At 40.5% G+C, this 19965-nt stretch overlaps 2 protein-coding genes across 2 annotated transcripts; both read right to left on the bottom strand.

Annotated features, from left to right (window-relative positions):
• Positions 1 to 2734: 2734 nt before the first annotated feature.
• Positions 2735 to 4347, bottom strand: prr18 (proline rich 18). The gene has a single exon (XM_073482219.1). It carries the CDS (start codon positions 4202 to 4204, stop codon positions 3440 to 3442), a length of 765 nt encoding a protein of 254 aa, XP_073338320.1. The 5' UTR covers positions 4205 to 4347; the 3' UTR covers positions 2735 to 3439.
• Positions 4348 to 7597: 3250 nt separating this feature from the next.
• sft2d1 (SFT2 domain containing 1) lies at positions 7598 to 19616 on the bottom strand. The gene is made up of 8 exons (XM_073482561.1): positions 19395 to 19616; positions 18617 to 18703; positions 17145 to 17227; positions 14209 to 14290; positions 13844 to 13879; positions 13691 to 13749; positions 10802 to 10831; positions 7598 to 8244 (listed from the first exon to the last, which is right to left on the bottom strand). Exons 1-8 carry the CDS (start codon positions 19458 to 19460, stop codon positions 8205 to 8207), a joined length of 483 nt encoding a protein of 160 aa, XP_073338662.1. The 5' UTR covers positions 19461 to 19616; the 3' UTR covers positions 7598 to 8204.
• Between the last annotated feature and the right edge of the window lie 349 nt (positions 19617 to 19965).

Genomic DNA, 19965 nt, shown 5'->3' with positions numbered 1-19965 from the left:
TAAGAGTATAAACATGAAAAGGAATGCAAAATATGGAGCATGCCACCAGAAAGTGACAGCACGCATGTCAAAGCAGATTAACCACCCATGATAAAAAACATGGAGCTAAGTGCTTCCTTTTATAACCCTTAAATGAGGAATAAAACATGCTCGAGCTTTAATGGGAGGACTGTACTGAGGACTGTTCCCTGTCCCTGGGAAATGCCTTGTTCTTAACAGGCCGCCACTGAATGACCACATTACTGAAGTTTATGGGCCGAGTCTGTCCTGGAAGTGTCTGCTTTGTCTTTTCTCACAAAAGCTGCTGGAAACGCAGGATTTATCAGTTCCGTTGCCACAGTAATATTGCCGTGGCAGAGCTCTCTCTGCTGTGTGCAAAGTGTCAGTGACGGGGCGAAAGGCAGCGTCCATCTGGACAGTCTGCCACTATAGATCAGTGGAGGATAATGCAGCTGTCCTGCTGTAACACGTCACTCTGCGAGACAGCGATCAGATCATGATGCTGCAGTGAGGTGGGCAGAAGCCTGCGGCCGATTCTTTTTTAATCCACAAAGAGAGGGGGCAGATGGGATTGGCCGATCTGAGACGTGGCAGACAGAAATAGCTAAATAAAGACATTAGATGCTTGTGAGCAGGAACAGTTGGTGGCAGAGGATGAAAAGAGAGACCTACAGCACGGAGTGGAAGCCGACCTTGACGGGCAGTTTGGAGAAAGTGTTTCCACTTGTAACCAAGCCGACCGCCTCAACTGTTGCCAGCTCCCACTTCTTTAAATTCCACTTTTTTTCCAATTGAAAGTATTTGAGCTGCTTCAGACATAATAACACTGTTCTCACCCCCAGGACTGTCATGAATAGCTCAGCCTCGGGCCTCAATCAGACACCAATGAATACCAGAGAGAGACACATAAACAAGGCCACAATTGACATGACACAATAGGGGAGGGTTACACAACTTTGGGTCACGGAGCCAGCAGATCATATCATCACAGGAGCCATGGAGAACCGGACGGGTCTTGGTACACACTGTACTGGCTCAGCCGTGATCTCAGTCTGCTGCGACATGTCACAATAAAAGCTCTCTGTGATGCTGAATGGGAACATTCAGGACAAGATGCTTCATGTTATCAGCTGGTTTGTTCAGAAATCTGTAATGTCATGTCCTGTAGCACAATACAAACTTGTACTAGGACATTTTGACTAAGTACTCTGTTTATCAATAAAATGTAATTTAAAGGTGCACTATGTATTTTTGGGGAAGACATTTTAATGAGAAGAGAAAGATCTTTTTTTAATGCCTAAACAAACTAAATAAACAAACTCTTTGTTTTCACAACTGAATAAACAAACTGAGCTTAAAGGACAACACAGCTTTGTTTTACTTTGTTTATTTTTGGCGGACCCTGCCACCTCTCTAGCTTCAAACAGCGTTCTGGGGGCCTTATTTTCCTCTGAGAACAGCTTGTTTATTCAGTTATGGAAAATAAATATTTCTGAGTTTGTATCATCACCTTATTAATATAGTAAATATAAAAATTTCTTCTCCAAAACTACATAGTGCCCCTTTAACAGAATAAAAGCGAAACTTAAAGACATGTAACTCCCAGTGCTGGTGACTGGGGTTCGGGGTTAAAATACCTTTCGGACAGCAACAGGTAATGAGTGTGCATCCGAAATCGAGGGCAGAGTGATGGATTGATGAAGGTCTTTGCACTCAGATCTCATGGCAAATGAGGAAACCTTTCGAGAAAACAGGCACAGATCACCGGAAAAAAGTAGTTATCTAGACTCTTGATGTGAACAAATAATATCAAACGTTACCTGAAGTAGTTCTCAGAAAATATCTTACCATTTGTTCGTGTGGGAGCTTTTTCAAACAGGCAGTGATGTCTTAAACGTTACCCTCCTCTCTGCGTCCACCACACTCTGAGTAAAACTTTGGTTACCAAGTTACAGAGAACAATGCAAAGAGTTAAACCTTTAGGAGGTCACACTGTACACACAAATACACACATTTTAAATGTGTTTGTGACCCTGCACGAAGATTTAATTTGCGTCTGAGGCTTGCATGTGTTTGCGGTTTCCTTCAAAGTTTCCCTTTGACTGGTTTAACGATTGATATAATAAAAAGGAAAGCAACTAAAGGGAACCAACAAAGAAGCCAAAAGTATCTTTATGGCTTAATTTCTCCTTTATTATAATGTTTGTTTTGTTAGTTTTTTGCAGAAAACAGTCATATATTGGTTTGTTTCTCAGCCCTTAATTGTTCCCTGGCCAGCTCTTTCTCCCAGTGGTTCATTCCCACTTATATAATAAAAAACATGCTTCTTTGTGGCTCAGTAGAGACCACATGAGTATGGGAATGTAAGGATTAAGCTCTCACTTCAGACTGGGAATGCTTTGGATGCAAATCACACAACTCTGGCACATTTGGTGAAAACATTTCCCAAATTTTGGCACTGAAACTATCTCTGGTAGCATGTATGTACTGTGTTGTTTGATAAAACCAAAGTGAAGCAGACTGGAGGTAATTTCCTGAGGGGGGGATCGAGCACCTGGGCCCTACGGCACACTGGTCAACCCTGCTTAACAGGAAATCTAAGAAGCTTAGATCACTAATGCCCAAATGGCTCAAGGTAGCTACAGTAGCAACAAAAGAGCCTTTAAAACAGCGTCTGGGAAGAAATTCTACATCAGCATCATGTAACAGAATTATTCAAGAGGCACAACACAAATCAGCTTGTGGAAGATTTAAAAGGCTCAGTGACACTTGCATAATTTAAAAAAACAAAAACATTTTTTTACTTCAAGTGGCATAAAATCATCAGCTGAGAAAAACATTTGACAGTACAAATATTTAGTAAATATTAAATACTGTACATCACTGATAGATCCCTACAAAGGATATAACCCTCTGATGAGAGGAAACATAAACAGTCCAGTTTGGTTTCAGCAGCAGGCGCACATGAAGCCCTGTTGTTGTATTGTTCTCCAGCACAAAGGAACCGTTTCGCGTCCCTTTACGCAAACCCCTCTGCCAGTCCACTGAAAACAAAACCATGTGCAAAGGACGAGGATATTAAGGTATTCAGTTCAAACAAAACACTCGTTAGGCATTTAACTCGCAAAGCATCGTCCCCGTGAGCCATCAGAGGGACTTTTGGATTAGCCACAGGCTGCATTTAAGCATTAAAATCAGATTCTTGTTGAAGGGGTGAATGTCAGATTTTCTATTATCCCAATTTACCACCAGTTTTCATTTCTCGTGTCTATTTTAGTCAATACTTCCATTCACATTCCTTTAGACAAGTGGATTTTTACTTCACAAGGTTCAAATTCAAAGATGCCATGGCAGCAGGCCTACACCGGTGCACACTTTTCATGAGTCCATCGCCTCTGTTCTCAGTCTGTGAATTAAGTGAAAGGTCAAGAGTCAGGTGTCAGCAGCCTTTAAGGTGCGGGAGTGCAGAAAGTTTGTCGACTTTTCCCAAAGCGGCCGCGTTCTCGACCCCTTTGAGCCACTCTTTACATTTCCTCACGACGGTCTCATCCACGTCCCCGTCCTCCTCTTCGTACTCCACATCGTCGTACTTGTACTGATCGTTCAAAAGCGATATTTTAACGATGGCGGTGATGTCCGGCTCGGCGCTCTCCACCTTGGCGACGGGCGCGCAGCCCTTGGAGCCTCCGTGCGCCTTCTTGGATGGAAAGACTCGCCTGTGCCGAAAGTCCGCGGAGGCGCAGCACTTCTGCTGCTTCGCCATCATCTGCTTCTCGAGATTTCGTTTTTGGATGACAAGAATGGCTTCAGGGGTGAGGCTGAGGGTAAACTGAATCTCCTTCTTCACGTCGTCTTTGCCTTGGAGGTGTCTGGCGGAGTCCATGGAGCTGGAGCGCCTGACTCCCTCCGATGAGTCCTGAGGTTTGGGCACCGACAGCCAGGAGCATTTTCCCTGGGTCTCCTGGTCGCCGCCCGCCTTCTGAGTTGGGCTTTTGCTCTTCTCCTGTTTTCGCCCCAGATTCCGTAAATTCGCGGATGCCCAAGAAATGGACTGCTTCTCCTTCTCGGACCCCCCTTTCTCTCTGCCGGATTTGCTGGTGAGCTCAGTGGTCTGAGGAGGCACTCCGTTGGCTTTCTTTTTCCCGAATAGATCCCTGCCGGGAGAGGAGATCCGCTGATGGAGGCTGATCGGCGGAAAAGGCATTTTGTTTTCTATGTGTGTGTGTGTGTGTGTGTCTGGAAGAGATCAGGATATAAAAACGCGCAAGTGTCCAAAGTGTAGACGAGGAAGCCCTGCGCAAAGCGACGAGCGGCGCTCTGAGGGCATTATCCAGCAGCGGGGTGGAGGGAGGCTGTGGTGCACCTGTTGTCCACACCGAGAGTTCAACTGGTGCACACACACACGGCCCGGCTGCTTTATGATGGAGCCGGCAGGAAGGCGTGGCCAGGAGGAGCACCAAACAAAGCCACGAAAACACTGTGGTGATGTCATTTCATCATTTCCAATAACTTCCTCAGGCGATGAGCCGCATCCACCTCATGTTCCCCCTCTCTTTCCTCACAGCGCCTCCCTCTCTGCTGTCTGCTGGTCACTGGAACACTTCACACGACACTTATCAAATTGTTTCATCGATAATTGCCTGAAGAATATTCAATTTTATTTAATTTTTATTTGTTTTAATGTGACTCTTTTTTGCCTGTTTTTAAGAAGCAAAATATAAATTTAAAGGCGCAATATGTAAATATTTTACTTCAAATCGTTCAAAAATTGACAAAAGTTATCAACAGAAAGTGAAGAAATAAGTCTTGAAGCGTCGAACACATCTCTGTAGGCCTAGTTCTGTTAGAGATGTACTGAAGTTAGCGTGCTAACCAACTCTATAGCCAGGATGAATGTTAGTTAAGTACGTTTCTGCCAAACTACAGATAAATTAAAATGTATGCTTCATTACGTTGCGATTTTACATGTGTTTAGGACCAATTTTCTATTTCTATCTCACGACAATGTTGTGCTTGGCTCGGGTTAGGTTTAGGCACAAAAAACACTTGGTTGTGGTTCGGAAAACATTGTGTTTTAGCTTAACATACCTGTTCTGTCGAAACGAACATGACTGGTGGAGAATGTCCCGAGTTGTCCTTAAAAATATCCAGTGGTGTCACACTTACAAATGTTAATATGTCATGGTCCCTTGTCAAAAATACCCTGTAGTTTCACATCTACAAATGCCAAAATTCAATATGGTAGATAGCCTATGACACGTACAAACTTAGACGTGTCAGTGGTACACAGAAACGTCAACTGCTAACATTTTATCTTGGCAGCTGGGCCGTGCTATCCAGCTAGCCGCTCCCAGCCAGCCTTCTCCGCTGGGTCCCCTCTGCCCAGGCCTAAAAACCTCCTGCTACAAGAGGTCCAAAGCTCCTGTGCTGGCGGTGTAAACACAAAATCACCCCTGCTCCGAGCTCCCAGTCCGGTCAGACTGACTCAAGTCAGCTAATCGGACTGCTAACTGCATGGCTAACTGAGATAACTAACCGCAACAATAGTTAGCAGCAGTTAACGGTTAGGCTACTCTGGCGATATTCTAAAATCTTCTTGAGACCATCTATAATTCTAGTTGATATACATTTTTACAAATTGAAACACGTGGTAAAGACGTCTTTTCACTCCCACTACAAAATGCACATTTTTCATCTGTAGGTCTGTAATGTAGAATAAACCTCTATGTACCTTACATGTAGAAATACTATTCGATGCCTAAAGATAACCCTGACTGTCCTTGAACTAACAAAACAAAACATGTCACTGTCACAATACAGTTTGATTTGATCCCTTTCAGTCAGTCAATAAAGTCTCGAATGTCAATTAACTGATGTGTGTACATGGTCCATTGTTGTTCTTTCAGCCATGTAAGCCCATGAAAGACATCTGGGGGAATATACAAATAGTCTCCAGTATTGATTTCTCTTCCTTTCTGCTGTTATCTGCACTTTCAGCCAGACAGTTCTACAATTGATTCAATGTGATTCTGTTTCCCTCAGTGTGGCGCGTAAGAGGAAATCAATACTTGCTTCCACATTTATAGTTTTTAGACTGTTTATTTGATATTGCCTGAGGAAACATTTTGCCACCGAGTCTTTAAACAACTATGTTATTCAGCAGCTCTGGTGATTAACGCGTCAATATGTGGAATTTGAGTGTAAGAACATTTTCAGAGCTGCAGCCTACAAATGAATCACTTTAAAACAGGAAATGTGTTACATTAAGTCGAGGACATGTTTTGTGTTTGAATTTCAGTACAATGAAACCAAAGTTGTGTTTCTGTAGCTGAATATTTTAATGGAGTCCTTCACCAAAACCAATAATAAATTCCAGCCAACAGTCTGAGTCATCCTTGGAATTAATATAAGAAGGCAATTATATTACCCGTGACAACACAAGCCAAGTTATTTATTCATTTTCACAAGATGAGCTGGATCATTAAGCTGCAGAGGACACCCAGGCTTGTTTCATTCCAGTGCTTGCCGTGGTATGGGATCCCTCTCCTCTGACATAACAATGGATTAGATGTAATGAAGAGGAAACAGTTGGGAGACTAACAGATTGCTGGGGTCAGCGCGCTTCCCCTTTCATCCTCAAACTTTGCCGTAATCCAAAAAAAATAACAGCGGGCAAAGAAAACCGATCACAAAAACAACCCCGCTCCGTTCACTCAACAGAATTATTTTTGCCCCCGAAGATTAATCGCTCAAGGATTTGCTGGGTCTCTGCCAAGTTAGTTGAACAAGTAGTACTGAGGGGAGATTTTGTCCATGCTAATCCACCACCACATTATACAAGCGCCTAATGAAAGTATGTGGGGGCTGCACAACAGGAAGTTCTGTTTTTTTAGTAGCGTCAGGCAGAAAGAAAACCTGAAGGCATGTTTGTTAAACGATGAGCGAATACACAGGGAAACAGAGCGTGCTGGGACTTCTATATGTGGCTCATAATATCACATTTAGATTTTTTAAAAAAAAACTGTTTTAAATCCATTATTTTCACTTTAAAACTAAATCTGGAGAGAGATCAATGACTGGTTGTCGTTTCAAAGTGTTTTGTAGTAGAAAAAATACACCTCCTAATCAGGATAATGTGAACATCTGCACCACACATGGGGGGATGGCTGAGGTTATGAATTCTTCCGGAGGAGGTTGTCATGACAACCGCATCCTCAAAGGCTATGCCATCATGCCGAAGCAATATAGGGAACCCTGTGCGAGCTATACTGGGTTATTAGGTCACGTCAAAAGCACAATGCTCAGAAAAGCGTAATTAACTGGGTCATTGCTACATCTGGCAGGAAATCAAATCTACAAAGGAGAGGCAATTTTAATGTAATTTGATGAGCCTAAAGGAGGGGGGGGGCAGGTGTGTTCAAATACATGTTGAAGTCTATCAGACTAGACAGAGGCTGCTTTTTTTCTTTTTTTTTTTTTAAATCTCTTTAGCTGGAAAATCCACAAAAGTGTGGTGGACATCATACATCCCAGTGCATCATGAGCGAAGCAATGACTCAATCACCCTGAGGGAAAATAATCATAAATAAACACTGAAGCGCATCTGAGAGCTTCTTTATACATCAGTGCCTCATACACAGATACAGAAAGACAGCGTGTTTTAATGAGAAGTCAAAACACAATTTAAACATCCAGAAGAAAAATGGAATCTCACACTGTTTAAGATGTAAATATGTTTGGTTGGTCACTATGTCAACAGATCTCTTCGTAGATATATATATATATATATATATATATATATATATATATATATATATATATATATATTTGAATTTGTTTATATATATATGTATAATGTTAAGGCACTTGTATTGCAAACAATATTGTATAGCAAAGTCAAAATAATTTCCCTGCACTTCAACGGTATAAAATCCTCTGAAAATATAGGAATATCTTTAAATATATTAAGCATTAAAGGCACTCATGTCAAACACATCAAAAGCAGAAGAAAAGTGTTATAATCTGATTATAGTCAGAGACTGGCAGCTAGACTTAAAAAGCAAGAATTCACAGTATGAAAAAGCCATAGTAAAAACCTGCAGGTATAGTGTATAAACAACACAGATGTATATTTTACAAAGCAACTGTTATTGCAGTTTGCATATTAGGACCAGTCTTCACGTGAAATCGTGGGGTGATGAGTCCTAACTCAGACAGGTAGTGAAGCATTTCATCACAGCGTCCCTGTAGAGAAAGAACAAGAAAGAAATGTGTGAAAAACGACTAATAAAGAAGAGGTCTTAAAAAGGGACCCAGGAAAACATAAATACAGCAGAGGCTAAAAATTCTGTCATGCGTACAGAATTAAAAGCGACAAAATAAAAGCACTTCCATCCTTTGTTACAACGATTTGGGTGTGGCTCGTCATGAATAAGTGAGCGTGTTTTGGCGGGGAAGCACCACATGCTCACAGAGATGGGGGCTCCCTTTTACTCCAGGTACTCTGTGTTGAGGGATGATGCAATACGAGCGATCGCCATGGTTACCACAGATCGGTCTTCGCCTGCTCCCCTCACACCGCTATTGCTCTTGCCATCGGTGTGTTGCTATGCAGACTTCGCCTGGGGCCCTCAGTCAAATTTCGGTGGAGGAGGTGTGAAAGGCGTCAAGGTTAAAAGGAGAAGGGGGGATCATAAGCAGTCTGGGAGGGAGGAGAGGAGGTCGGTGGACAGACGGGAGACTTGCTCCTTTAGATGCTCTTGTTCATCCCTCTGATGTATCAACAAAAAAACGCTCAACACCAGAATCCTCACACACTTGCCTGAGGTTTGTTTTTTTATATATATTCACTTGAGTCTTGATGCTATTTCTGCTTCCCCCAAAACCTTCATGAATAAGTGATGAGTCTCAGAGACTTTCCTCACATTTCTGATTAAATATCAGAGCAACAGTAGCTCAAAAGCACTGTGGGAAGTGCACAGGCAGCAGGTTTTAGCACCTTGCTCTGCAGGCGTGAGAGGTTATAAATAGGCAACTAGGTAAAATACATTAAAGGATCAAGTCCACTGGCCATGTGGTGTTGTGACTGGCCAGCTACCACAGTTTGTTTGACCACAGACAGGAATAGGAAGAGACCGCAGTCTAATGCTTTTTAATGTGTCACTCGGAGGGATAAACGTCTGTGATCAAAATATGCTGCTGCTTTGTGACAACAGGGCAAAAAACAGAGAGCTAAATGATCAAATCTAAATTAAATGAAAAATGGATTAAAGTAAGAAGCTTAAGGAGAAAGAACAATAATGTGTTGACAAAAATATATATAATAACAAAGGAGTAACAAGTAAATAAGTGATCAGGAGAATTTCAGTCAAGGAACGAGCAGTCAAATTAGCATTTCTCTGAAGGAATTTGGTTTTTGGAAGGGTGGCACGGGAAAAAGGTCTTTGTCTCAGCTTTGTATTGTTGTTAGCATTTGTGTTGGGGGAGGGGGAACTCGGGGTGGCTATAGGACGTCCCTCAGCTGTCAGGACGGATTATAGGGTCGCCCAAATACACAAGGCACTTAATGGGGGGGCTGCACGGGGGCTCTGGACCTCTCACCAAAAGAGACATAACCCTGCTTACAGCTGGACTGACAAAACATCACACCTCATGCTTAGCTTAGGGAAAGCACTGAGGTGGTACACCAACCATATGGGACAAATTGAGAAGTGAACATCTGAGTTTAAGGGAGAATTTTCTTTCATTTAATATTCTCTACTGTGCTTTCAAGGCTTCAAGGCTTAATCTACATTAAAGCAAGTAACCTGTGCGACAGACCATTATGTGACTATTAGATTTTTATCCTCATCTTACGTGTCTAGATCTAATCAAAATGTTTGCTTTAACCCTTCAGAGCTTAACATAAGCTCATCACAAGCTACATCAGGAGAGAATATTATGGTAAATCTGGCAGAGAGAGCATTATTCAAGAAATGATTTCATTTAGATATAATGGATAAAGCAAATAATGTCACAACAGGGCGAGAGCACAGAGCAGTGTGAGACAATAAGCTGCCATTTGTTGGCCACTAAAAGTGCCTGCACTAGTCGTAGGGGGGATTACAGCCATATGGTGGAGGCAAACAGAGTTTAGGGAAAATGAAAACATGTTTTCATTGAAGGGTCGCTCACAGTATTTGTTGTGTGTGGCAGTGCAGTAGACTTTTGTAGACAGGGTGTTATTGAGATATAAATGGTAGCTGAAAACGGCGTCAGATCCATGTAGATATCGAGATTTCATAACCAGATGTTTTTATGAATTATACATATTCAATAATATGATTTTAAGCCAAGAGCACAAATGTATTAATTATTAGTAATTCAACAGTTCTATAAAGACATTTAGTAGTGCCCATGTTGTTTTTGTAGGCAGAGTTTGAGCTAGATCATGAACCAGCCTTCATGCAAAATGACACAGCCTGCTATTGAGTGAGCTTGTAAAAGCCGGCCAACTCAACATCTCCTTGCTCACATTGGAATTTAATCAATTTTTGTATGTGTTTTGCTTTTTTTAATAAGAAGTGCTGTGTGGTTTACTACAGCCTCATGTAACCTTACACATAATACCAACACCAACAATGATACTAACACTAATACCAACAATATTCAAGAAAAAAGAGCTTTGGTATCAGTAAAATTCAGGTATTGAAATCAGATCGTAACTGACAAAAAAAAGGAACTTGAACTAGTAAGCATACAACTGAAAATACCATAATGGACGGACACACATCAATGTAAAAAGATAATTGTGCTGTCTTACCTGGCGAATGGAATGTAAGAGATGCTATACCTGAAACAGAAAAATACACAGAAATCAGGATGACGGAACAATGACCATTGTTTAAAAAGTTACTAATTAAATAGAAAAACATACAAGGCTGAGCATGTCAACCTAACACACCAGCTGAAGAAAACATGACCATTAGTATTTCATTCAAATAATGTAATGAATGTGATGTTTTCCCTCTGATGGATTTTGTTTTCCACGCTGTACGGCCACATCAGTGAAATATTAGAAGAAGAAAAAAATAATAATCATAAAAAAAAATGTTTCAGTTTCACCATTTTCCTGTAATTCAACCTCATGTATTTGGTATCAGTAAATAACTGAAGGTGTTTACTTCAACTTAAAATCCAGTGTGGTTTAATGATCCTGTCTGAACATCATGGGTTTGTAATGATGTGATGTCGAAGAGATTAAAAGCATAAACAAACACCAGAAGGAACACAGGAGAGGATGGCTTTAGGACTTTATAGTGGCGTAATAATGGCTTCCTGATGAGTAGCACGCCAAAATGTAAAGTAAGTGTTTAAATGCTCCAAGTTGTAATCACTGGACTGTAGGGTCTTTGATGTCGCTTAGCAAGGGGATTAACTAAATGTGATTGTGAATGAATTACACTGTAATCTTTACACTAATGACGCCAGACAGATTGGTAGCCAAACACCAAGTACAACAAAAACATGATACCCTGTGCTGGAAGTGATTACAGCAGAAGTCAGTGGAAAGTCCCTGATCAAACACTTCATATATTTCAAATATGTGAGGAATCTGGTACAGCAGTTGAATGATTAACTGCAGCCAAAGTTTGAGCATGACCACCATCTTATGTGGTCACCAGTTAGCATGACACTCTTGTACTGTACACAGTTAAAAGTGAATGTTCTGACTGTCTAATGTAAAAAAGTGAACTAAGCAAACAAGTTCAGTAAAAGTTATCTGTGCTGTTTTAATATTAAACCTCCCACTGCCTGCCATGATCTATAGTGACGCAGTGTCAGTCTGCAGTGCTACAGTGTCATATGGTCATTTCCCTGAAGTCAGCCTGAGGACTGGACTTTGCCCTCCTCTGTGTGTGTTTGTGTGTGTGTGTGTGTCTTATAACAGAACCACCTTCACACAGACGTCTGAGCTCCTGCGTGGGAGTGCACTATGCCCCCCAGTCTGTTAAGAATGAGCTCGGGATGTGTGACTTGTGGTCGTCATGGTGATGCCTCTGAGAACGCAGGCAGAGCGGAAGTGAATGTACTACATGTGGGTGCTAAAATGTAGTTAGGAGGCTGACACAGTCCTGCTCAGTGATGCACTGATATTGTCCGTTCCCTTCCTGCTGCCGGGGGGTTTGTGTTTCCATCCACATTCACACAAGTCTTTTGTTACTGCTGTGCAAATATGTTCAAATTAATGAACATACAAGTACTGACATGCCCACACACATCACTCACAGGTCTGATTATTCACTACTGTGAAGGAACTTAACCCTGCTGACCTCATTACAATATGTGCTCTTTTCTCTATCAGCTAGTCTGAGTTATCTGTAAGATTTAGAAAGCCACATTTAAGACATATTAAAGATAAATAGGGCTGTGACACAGAATAATTCACATTATCAATTCGGTCTAATACTTTTGTTTAATCAATTCATTTAGTCTAAAAAATAATATCAGTAAATAGCCAAAATTGTTAATCAAAATTTCCTGAAGCTGAAAAGTAAGGTTTTGTCTGACTATATTCTCAAATCCGAAGATACTATAATAAAGCAGCAAAGCTGCAATGTTTACAGGAAATGTTTCTTCATAAACAACATAAGCTATTAATCAATTACCAGAAATATCGATGATAAATTTCCTGTAGACTGACTACTCGATCAACAAACTAAACGGCCCCAGTAAACATAAATAATCTACAACGTTTTTATTTTTTCAGCTGAACACCGCAGATTAAAGCTTTCATACAGCTTTCTCTACGAAAGCCACGACTCAGTGGAACGCTCTGCCAGATGACATGAAGAACTGCAAATGTGCATTTTCTGTTTGTGGTGTACTGCTCTGTGTTATGTTAGTTGATAAGAAAATATGTTCAGTAAGATATATAAAATGAGTTGATAACATAAAATCGTGACAGACACATAAGTTTACAAAGCGGATGAAATGAAAACTTCATGACCCAGGAGCCCCCTTTATTCTAACTAGTCCATTCAACTGTGACTGTAGGAGTAGTTGTGACCCACGAGACAGCTGGCAGCGACTTTGTCTTGTTTATAAACAACACAGGCGGAAATACCTGTCTGTGCATAAGTAAGTCTGCACTGATCCAGGCACCACCGCCTGCTCTACCGGCCAAAAATATTCTGACCTATGATGACTGGCAACCTACCTACCACAACATGACCGACTGAACAAGCTGATGTCACCAACAGCTGAGGAAACTAGGGCAAATCAATCTGATCAAAGCTGATATTATATTTTATGTGCATCTTAACATCATTATATTACACTTATACAGCATGGATTTGACTCTTTATAGCCAAAGTTAACAAAACTTGAGCTATCCTGAAACGAAATGACGCGCTAAAACAATTGGAATCCAGGTATAGTGTATTTTAATGTGAAATGTGACATTAATAGTGCAAGTTTAACCATTTATAGATTGAACCACGCACGTGTCAACAGCAGAAGGTCAGCTTAAAGCACCAGCAGTGTGATTATCTACACTCACGGACATTTAACGCAAGCTAAAGCAGCTGGGGAAAAGTTCTCTATCACGGACAGATGGCCCCATCTGAGTGGGTGTGAGTGACTGATGAGTAAATTAATTACTAACCACACTACAGTAGAGAGATGGCTGAGACTGTCAGGTCACACTTACCATGTCATTGCCAAAAACTGCATAATACAGAAGATGATTGCCAGGCCTTTTTTATGCCACTGTAAAATAAAACAGAAAACGGTTAACCTGATTGTTGAAATGAAAAACAAAAAGGGATGCAAGTGGCTTTAAAATGATGCATTATCTACTTACCCAAAACACTGCACAGAGCGTTAAGACAAGGCAGAGCTGGTGGAAAAAGAAAGGAATGGTTATCTTGTTGGCAGAGTGACGTTTGCCATCTGACACTTAATTTCTTTCAGCGTTGCACGGGAAATGCTAAATTCTATACAAGAAAAGTTACTTAATCTGCCAACAGGAAACATCCGTAGTGTCAAGTTGAAATGAGTTTTCTACATAAGTTATTTAATCGACACAATGCTTTAAGATCCCAAAGTGAGGAGAACAACTGCAACTTTAACTGAACGTGAGACCTTTTAAACCCTCCAGAGTTGGTGAAAGCAGATTCTACAGTGTAAATGCAAAAATCCAAAATAACATCAAAACACAGTATTTACCAGCATAACAATGGTGGCTATCAGCCTTGTTGGTTCAAACATGCGCTTCAGCTGTTTTAGCGGTCCCATTAGGAAGCAGGTGCTTTAAAATGAACAAAAAAGAAACATGTTAATTACACGTTTACACATCAGTAAAAATGTACATTAACCTGTTGTTTAAAATCTTAAATCGATGAGATTATTGTGATTATGTTCATTTCCAGATTAGGTGTGAAGGACTCATCTGCAGGGTTTATGTTAACTGGTAATTATTGGATTTTACTGGGAAAATCTGTTGACATTGGACATATTAAATCTCTCTGGTCATGATGTCGGGTGAAAATAAATCCCTCTGAGCACAGTTTAATTGTATTAAAGGTGATGTTAGCGACTCTGGAGAAAGATGTTTTATTGTTAACCCTAACCCTAAGCTGAATTTGTCAGGACATTAAAATCTTCCAGGACACGTGGACCGGCATCATGTTTGTTTTCTACCTGAAACCCTGCATGACAGTGGTGTACTTTGACTACAAAATACTGGTATGAAAAAATGTATTGGTATGAATACTGGTCTGAGTAATGTATCATTCAAGTAACTTGTTTTCTTTACCTGTTTACCCTTATCTCCTGATGTCGCCTACTCTGATTTTGCATTGACCACAGATCGAGTCAGTGTTTATAACAGCTTACTGTTTTAAAAACGTCCAGCATATTTCATCTCCTATTAATGAATAACCAATAATCGATTGTGCAGCCAGCCGAAAACGAATACTTTATAAACTTTATGGTTAACGTGAATTTCACAATGGTCTTCATATGCATGCACGTATACACAAACAAATCTCTTCCGAGCGACATCAGCATTGTGTGGACACCATAGTCAAATTTACACTATATGTTGCAATTCTTAGCAGGTTAATATTTCATGCCCGACACTACGATGACACATTTAAAACCTCCTACATGATGCATGCGTGACGTCAGTGAATGTAACAAGACAAAGGCTTTCCCCGCTGACGAGGCACGCAGCTCTGGGCTCGGCAGTGCTGAGTGGGAAGAGTGAGTCCGTGGAGCGTCACATCTGTTAGATGAGACACCAGAGTAGTCTCTGTTGACGCAGGCTCTCTATACTGGTCTGCTCAGACGGATGGAGGCTTGTTTTTTTTTAACTGCTCAATATGACAGAGACACTAATGATGCCCATGCACACGCTGCTACTGCTGATTAGGGAGAAGGATGACAGCATCGTTAATCCCATTAATGATATGAAACTAATGCTGGATTGTCCAGAGAAACTGTAACTCTAATTCTAAAACAGTGAAAGTAATCAGCTAAAGTTTGATTTAAAGCTACATTTTTTTTCTGGCTACAGAACAAAAAGACATCCTTTACAAGCCTGCTGTGGCAAACAAAATGAATCAAATTGAGCACTTTTATTGCTTGAAGAAAACAGGTCATATTATTGACAGAACGAAACAATATATACTACAGATAATGTATGTTTATTGTGTTATTTTACCCTTGATTGTGGCTCATTATGACAGTAACTCCTATTTTTGAAATATTCTTCCACTACTGTGGGTTAGATAGAGGAACACATCTTCTCTGTGTAATCTTCTTGCACTCAAAGTGACATACAGATGAAAATTGATTTGTAACATCCTGAGAATAACAATACACCATCTTGGTTTGGATTAGTAACCTGGGCTATGAAAGCAGAAGATGACCCAGTTTCTTGACACATCTAAACCCTCTGGACACATGATACCTGAAATAGAGACTGCCTGTCTGCCCTGTCTGAAAAACACCCCTCATCAATGGTTCACTGTCTGTCAAAGAAGTCAAAGACATCAGTGTTAAGACCTTGGATTATCAACTATTTAATAATCCATAACGTTGTCAAATACAGTGTATATATGTCAGTGTAGAAGCGTTATTAGAGCACACAGCCACATCCTAAGAATACTGGCTTAATCTATCTTGACTGATTTTAAATGTAAAGCTTACTGTATTGAGCAACGTTACAAGTTCAGGTTTGCGTAACTTAGAACAATGCACAAAGAAGGCCTGTGTGACATAACCTGTAATAACAGATTTATTTTTTAAGTATGGCGCCCTGTCACAAGGAAGCAGACCTTGTTCATGAAAACTTGGAAAATAATAACATGAAAGCAAACACTAACAGTGACTCTACTCTTAGAGACAACCAGCACATCCAACAGTTAGGAGACAAAGACAGCTAATGTGTTCCTGCTGACCATCGTTTATCTATCACTTATCATTTCCTTCTGACTTTTCATGTGACATTCTGACACAGAATTAACAGCATAAAGATCTAGATCACAATTAAATACACTCTAATAGGAGCAATTTAACCCTTTGCTGCTCAGTGTACTTTCTCAGTCTTTTGTTGCCCCAGTTCCAACCTGAAACATGTTGCTGGCATCAAATTCAGAATAAGCATATATTTACAAGAGCAATGAAGTTGATGAGGTCAAACACTAAATATATTGTCTTTGTGCTGTTTTCAATTGAGTATATGCCAAAAAAGGATTAGCAAATTATCACATTGTTTTACTCTTGTTTTACACGTCACAACTTTTTTTTTTAACTGGAGCTGTAAGTACAGTGTGATAGTAAAGACAGATTTCTGTTCATTTAAATGGAAGTAGCATGAAGAAAATTGAATAATTATGCTAATCTGATTAAATAATGGAGATTATCATTTTCGCTATAATCCTGGTCTGGAGCAGAACCAGTAGTCACCACTGTTTATCATCAATAAGCTTTCTAGTAAAATGTGTTGCTGTGCCAATGATGACAGAATGGCAGACAGTCATCAAGGAAAGAATGATTTTTGAGCCCAATGCATTATCATTTGTTTTTTATATTGGGCAATGCGCCATACTAGACATTACAATTCTTGGACTGCTTAATTGATTGATGTAGACTCTTACCTGGCAAGAGCTGCGATATTCCCTAGTGTGTAGAAGACGGCAAAAAGCTTGACTCCATTTGGAAGAAACAGCAGTGCTGAACCCTGGTAAAACAGCAACATACTCTCCATCAGCGACACAGAATAATGTCACCACACCACACACACAAAATCAGAGATGCACGATATATATTGGATAAATTATTGTCCTAATGTTAGGAAATGTATATTATTAGCTATAAATCAGTATTGGTGGAATTATATCTGATAAATGGAGCAGATAATATGAAGCTGAAATTCTTTTCATTGACTTAACAAGTGCAACATGCACACACAATATAGGGAGTGGTAGTATCCACCTTTAGAGCTGGTTGGTGATCTGCCAATAAATACAGAGAAGAAGAAGAAGAAGAAGAAGAAGAAGAAGAAGAAGAAGAAAAGGAAGAAGCGCAGCACATGCACACTGTTGTTACATGACTTCAAACTGCTGAAGGGCCATGCAGTGTAGACTAGAGAGCATGTAATTGCTGGTTTGGGCATTTTTTTTTTACAGTTTCAGAGAAAGCCAATGTGATTGCAATTTGCAAAAACATGTTATGCAAGGTTTCCAAGAGGAGGGAGGGAAAATAGTCTTAACAAGTAGCTGAATGAATCCTGAACTTTAATTAGATTGAAGACTGAAATCTTAGGTTTCTTTCTTGGAAAAATAAAAACATACATAGAAAAACACAACAAGGAATTCTGTGGCTTATCCTTTATTTACTGAAACATAATGGGCTCCCCCTAGTGTCAAAATACAAAATATAAATGTTAAAAATCACTGGCTGGGTAGTATAATAATACACATTCACTATTTGGATCACATTCAACTACTAGCAACTAACAATTGACAGAAGTGTTATAATTTGGGGGGGTTGGAAATTCAAATAACATGCAGCTAATAACCCCAGCTCATAAAAGGAGCATATTTTCTTGAAAAAGGAATGTGGCTCTCCCGCTTTGAGCGTCTTTTAAATGTAAGAATGGAAGAGGCCTTATGTGTTGTCTGCTGACAAGTGCACAGAGATTCCCTGACCTCTGTGAATCTCACCACCCAGGCCTGCCTACATTTTGAGATTGTGTTTCGGACTTAGTCAGTGTGAAGTATGACTAAGCAGTGGCTTCAAAGTGTAATCAGCAAGTGCCTCCTGTTACAAGACTTCCTGTCATATTAACTGCCAACTACACTACAAACCAAAACCTTAAGCTCCTTCCTCAAATAAAGCAACCTTTACGTGTTAACTAAGCATAATCTGCAAGCGCACGAGGACGGGGATTTGTCCTGCCAAGCCATGTTAACAACTTGAGTGTTTTATTGTGACTACAAACATGGACCATTGCAAACTCTATTAACAGCATTATGTGCGCTCTGCATTTTCTGCATTCCTGATGTCTGTACAAAGTCATACAGAACATTAAAGCTGCCTTTTCAACATAAAAGGCAGAGAGACTCACGAGTATTGAGCACAGGATGCCTCCAGCAAAGCATATGACGAACCACTTCACCCTGGTGCTGTAGCTGAGAGAGGTGGCATCAAGGACCTGGTGGGAACAATGGGAGGATGTCACAAGACAAACCTAATGACCTGCAGAGAGAGCCACAGGCTTCCTACTGATGATTTAATAATGTTGGCTAGAGCCACGCAAATAACACCCAGCTGCAGTATTACATTACAATACAAACACTCACAGCACAGGCACAGGACATTACACAGTAAACTGACCTTATGCAAATAACCACTAAAACCACCTGTAAAGCAGATGTGCCATGAGTAACATTTTATAAAGTTCAAAAACAGTGTTCAAGTAGGCAACTTACCTCATTTCCTCCTCATCGTCAATGCGTGGGGAAAAGGTATAAATGAACAAACAATAAAATGTATTAAATGCTGACAGAAAACATGCTAGCTAGGCTAGCTTTAAAAGGGGCTAAAAACACACCGAGTAGCTGGACACATGACAGCGACACTGGTTAGCTACCGTCTTGGGATGCTACCAGAGCTAACGTCAACCTATCGTCTACTGACATTTTCACCGATAGCTGCTGCTATTAGCAAAACTGAAAGTTAACTCAAAGAAAATAAAAACACATTAATAGCAGGTGTCTGAGCGGTAACGCGGTCTCGGCCACACACAGGAAACAAAACTAACACAGGGCTATGTTTTTATCATTACATTTTAGCCGTTTACACAACGTTAGCATTAGCAGTGTATACTGTCATACAGTCGGTACCTGTGCTGTGAGACCCAACTCCTCGTTGTCCTCTTGGCCGCTTAACACACGACGAAGCTTGTCCATCGCTGGAAGCTAGCTTGCAACAAAATGACGCGAACAAAAGTAAAGTTTGTATTTCTATATTTCCAACTGTACGTCTCCTGTGCGTCTGTCCACCAGAAGTTCTTATCGCAGTAGTGGTAAGTTTCTGACTTCCTGGCTTCCTGTACGGCGCTCTCTGTGCCTGCTGCTGACCCAGAGTCGGTTTATTCGCAGCCAGTGTTGGGCCTATTGGCAGGGGGAGGTGTTTCAATAACCGACTGCGGATCAGCTCGTGAAGGCAACATCACCAAGCCCACTTCTCCTCGGAAATGTTGCTGCCTTCCAGTGCTGTCGGAAATTACACGATCAGTTGCGTACGTATCTGATGGTATTTGGGATATGATTGGCTGTTCGTCCATTACAATACATGTAATTCAAAGTAGGAGTATATGCAAAAAATAAATTCATAACAATTAAAGCAAAGTAACTGGAGACTTACTGATATTACAGCATATATTTCACACAAAAATGATCAACGCGTAAACAG

This window comes from Pagrus major, chromosome 15 (genome assembly GCF_040436345.1).
Source record: "Pagrus major chromosome 15, Pma_NU_1.0".
NCBI classification, from domain to species: Eukaryota; Metazoa; Chordata; class Actinopteri; order Spariformes; family Sparidae; genus Pagrus; species Pagrus major.
The sequence above is the reverse complement of the archived record's forward strand: the minus strand, read 5'-3'. Positions and strand labels throughout refer to the sequence as shown.

What these genes read in the sequence shown, in the direction of transcription:
- sft2d1 (XM_073482561.1), bottom strand. Translation starts at nt 19,460, where the DNA reads ATGGACAAGCTTCGTCGTGTGTTAAGCGGCCAAGAGGACAACGAGGAG. An exon ending in GCATCCTGTGCTCAATACTC is followed by an intron (nt 17,228 to 18,616) that starts GTGAGTCTCTCT and finishes CTGTTTTACCAG; the next exon opens with GGTTCAGCACTGCTGTTTCT. An exon ending in AATATCGCAGCTCTTGCCAG is followed by an intron (nt 14,291 to 17,144) that starts GTAAGAGTCTAC and finishes TTCATTTTAAAG; the next exon opens with CACCTGCTTCCTAATGGGAC.
- prr18 (XM_073482219.1), bottom strand. Translation starts at nt 4,204, where the DNA reads ATGCCTTTTCCGCCGATCAGCCTCCATCAGCGGATCTCCTCTCCCGGC.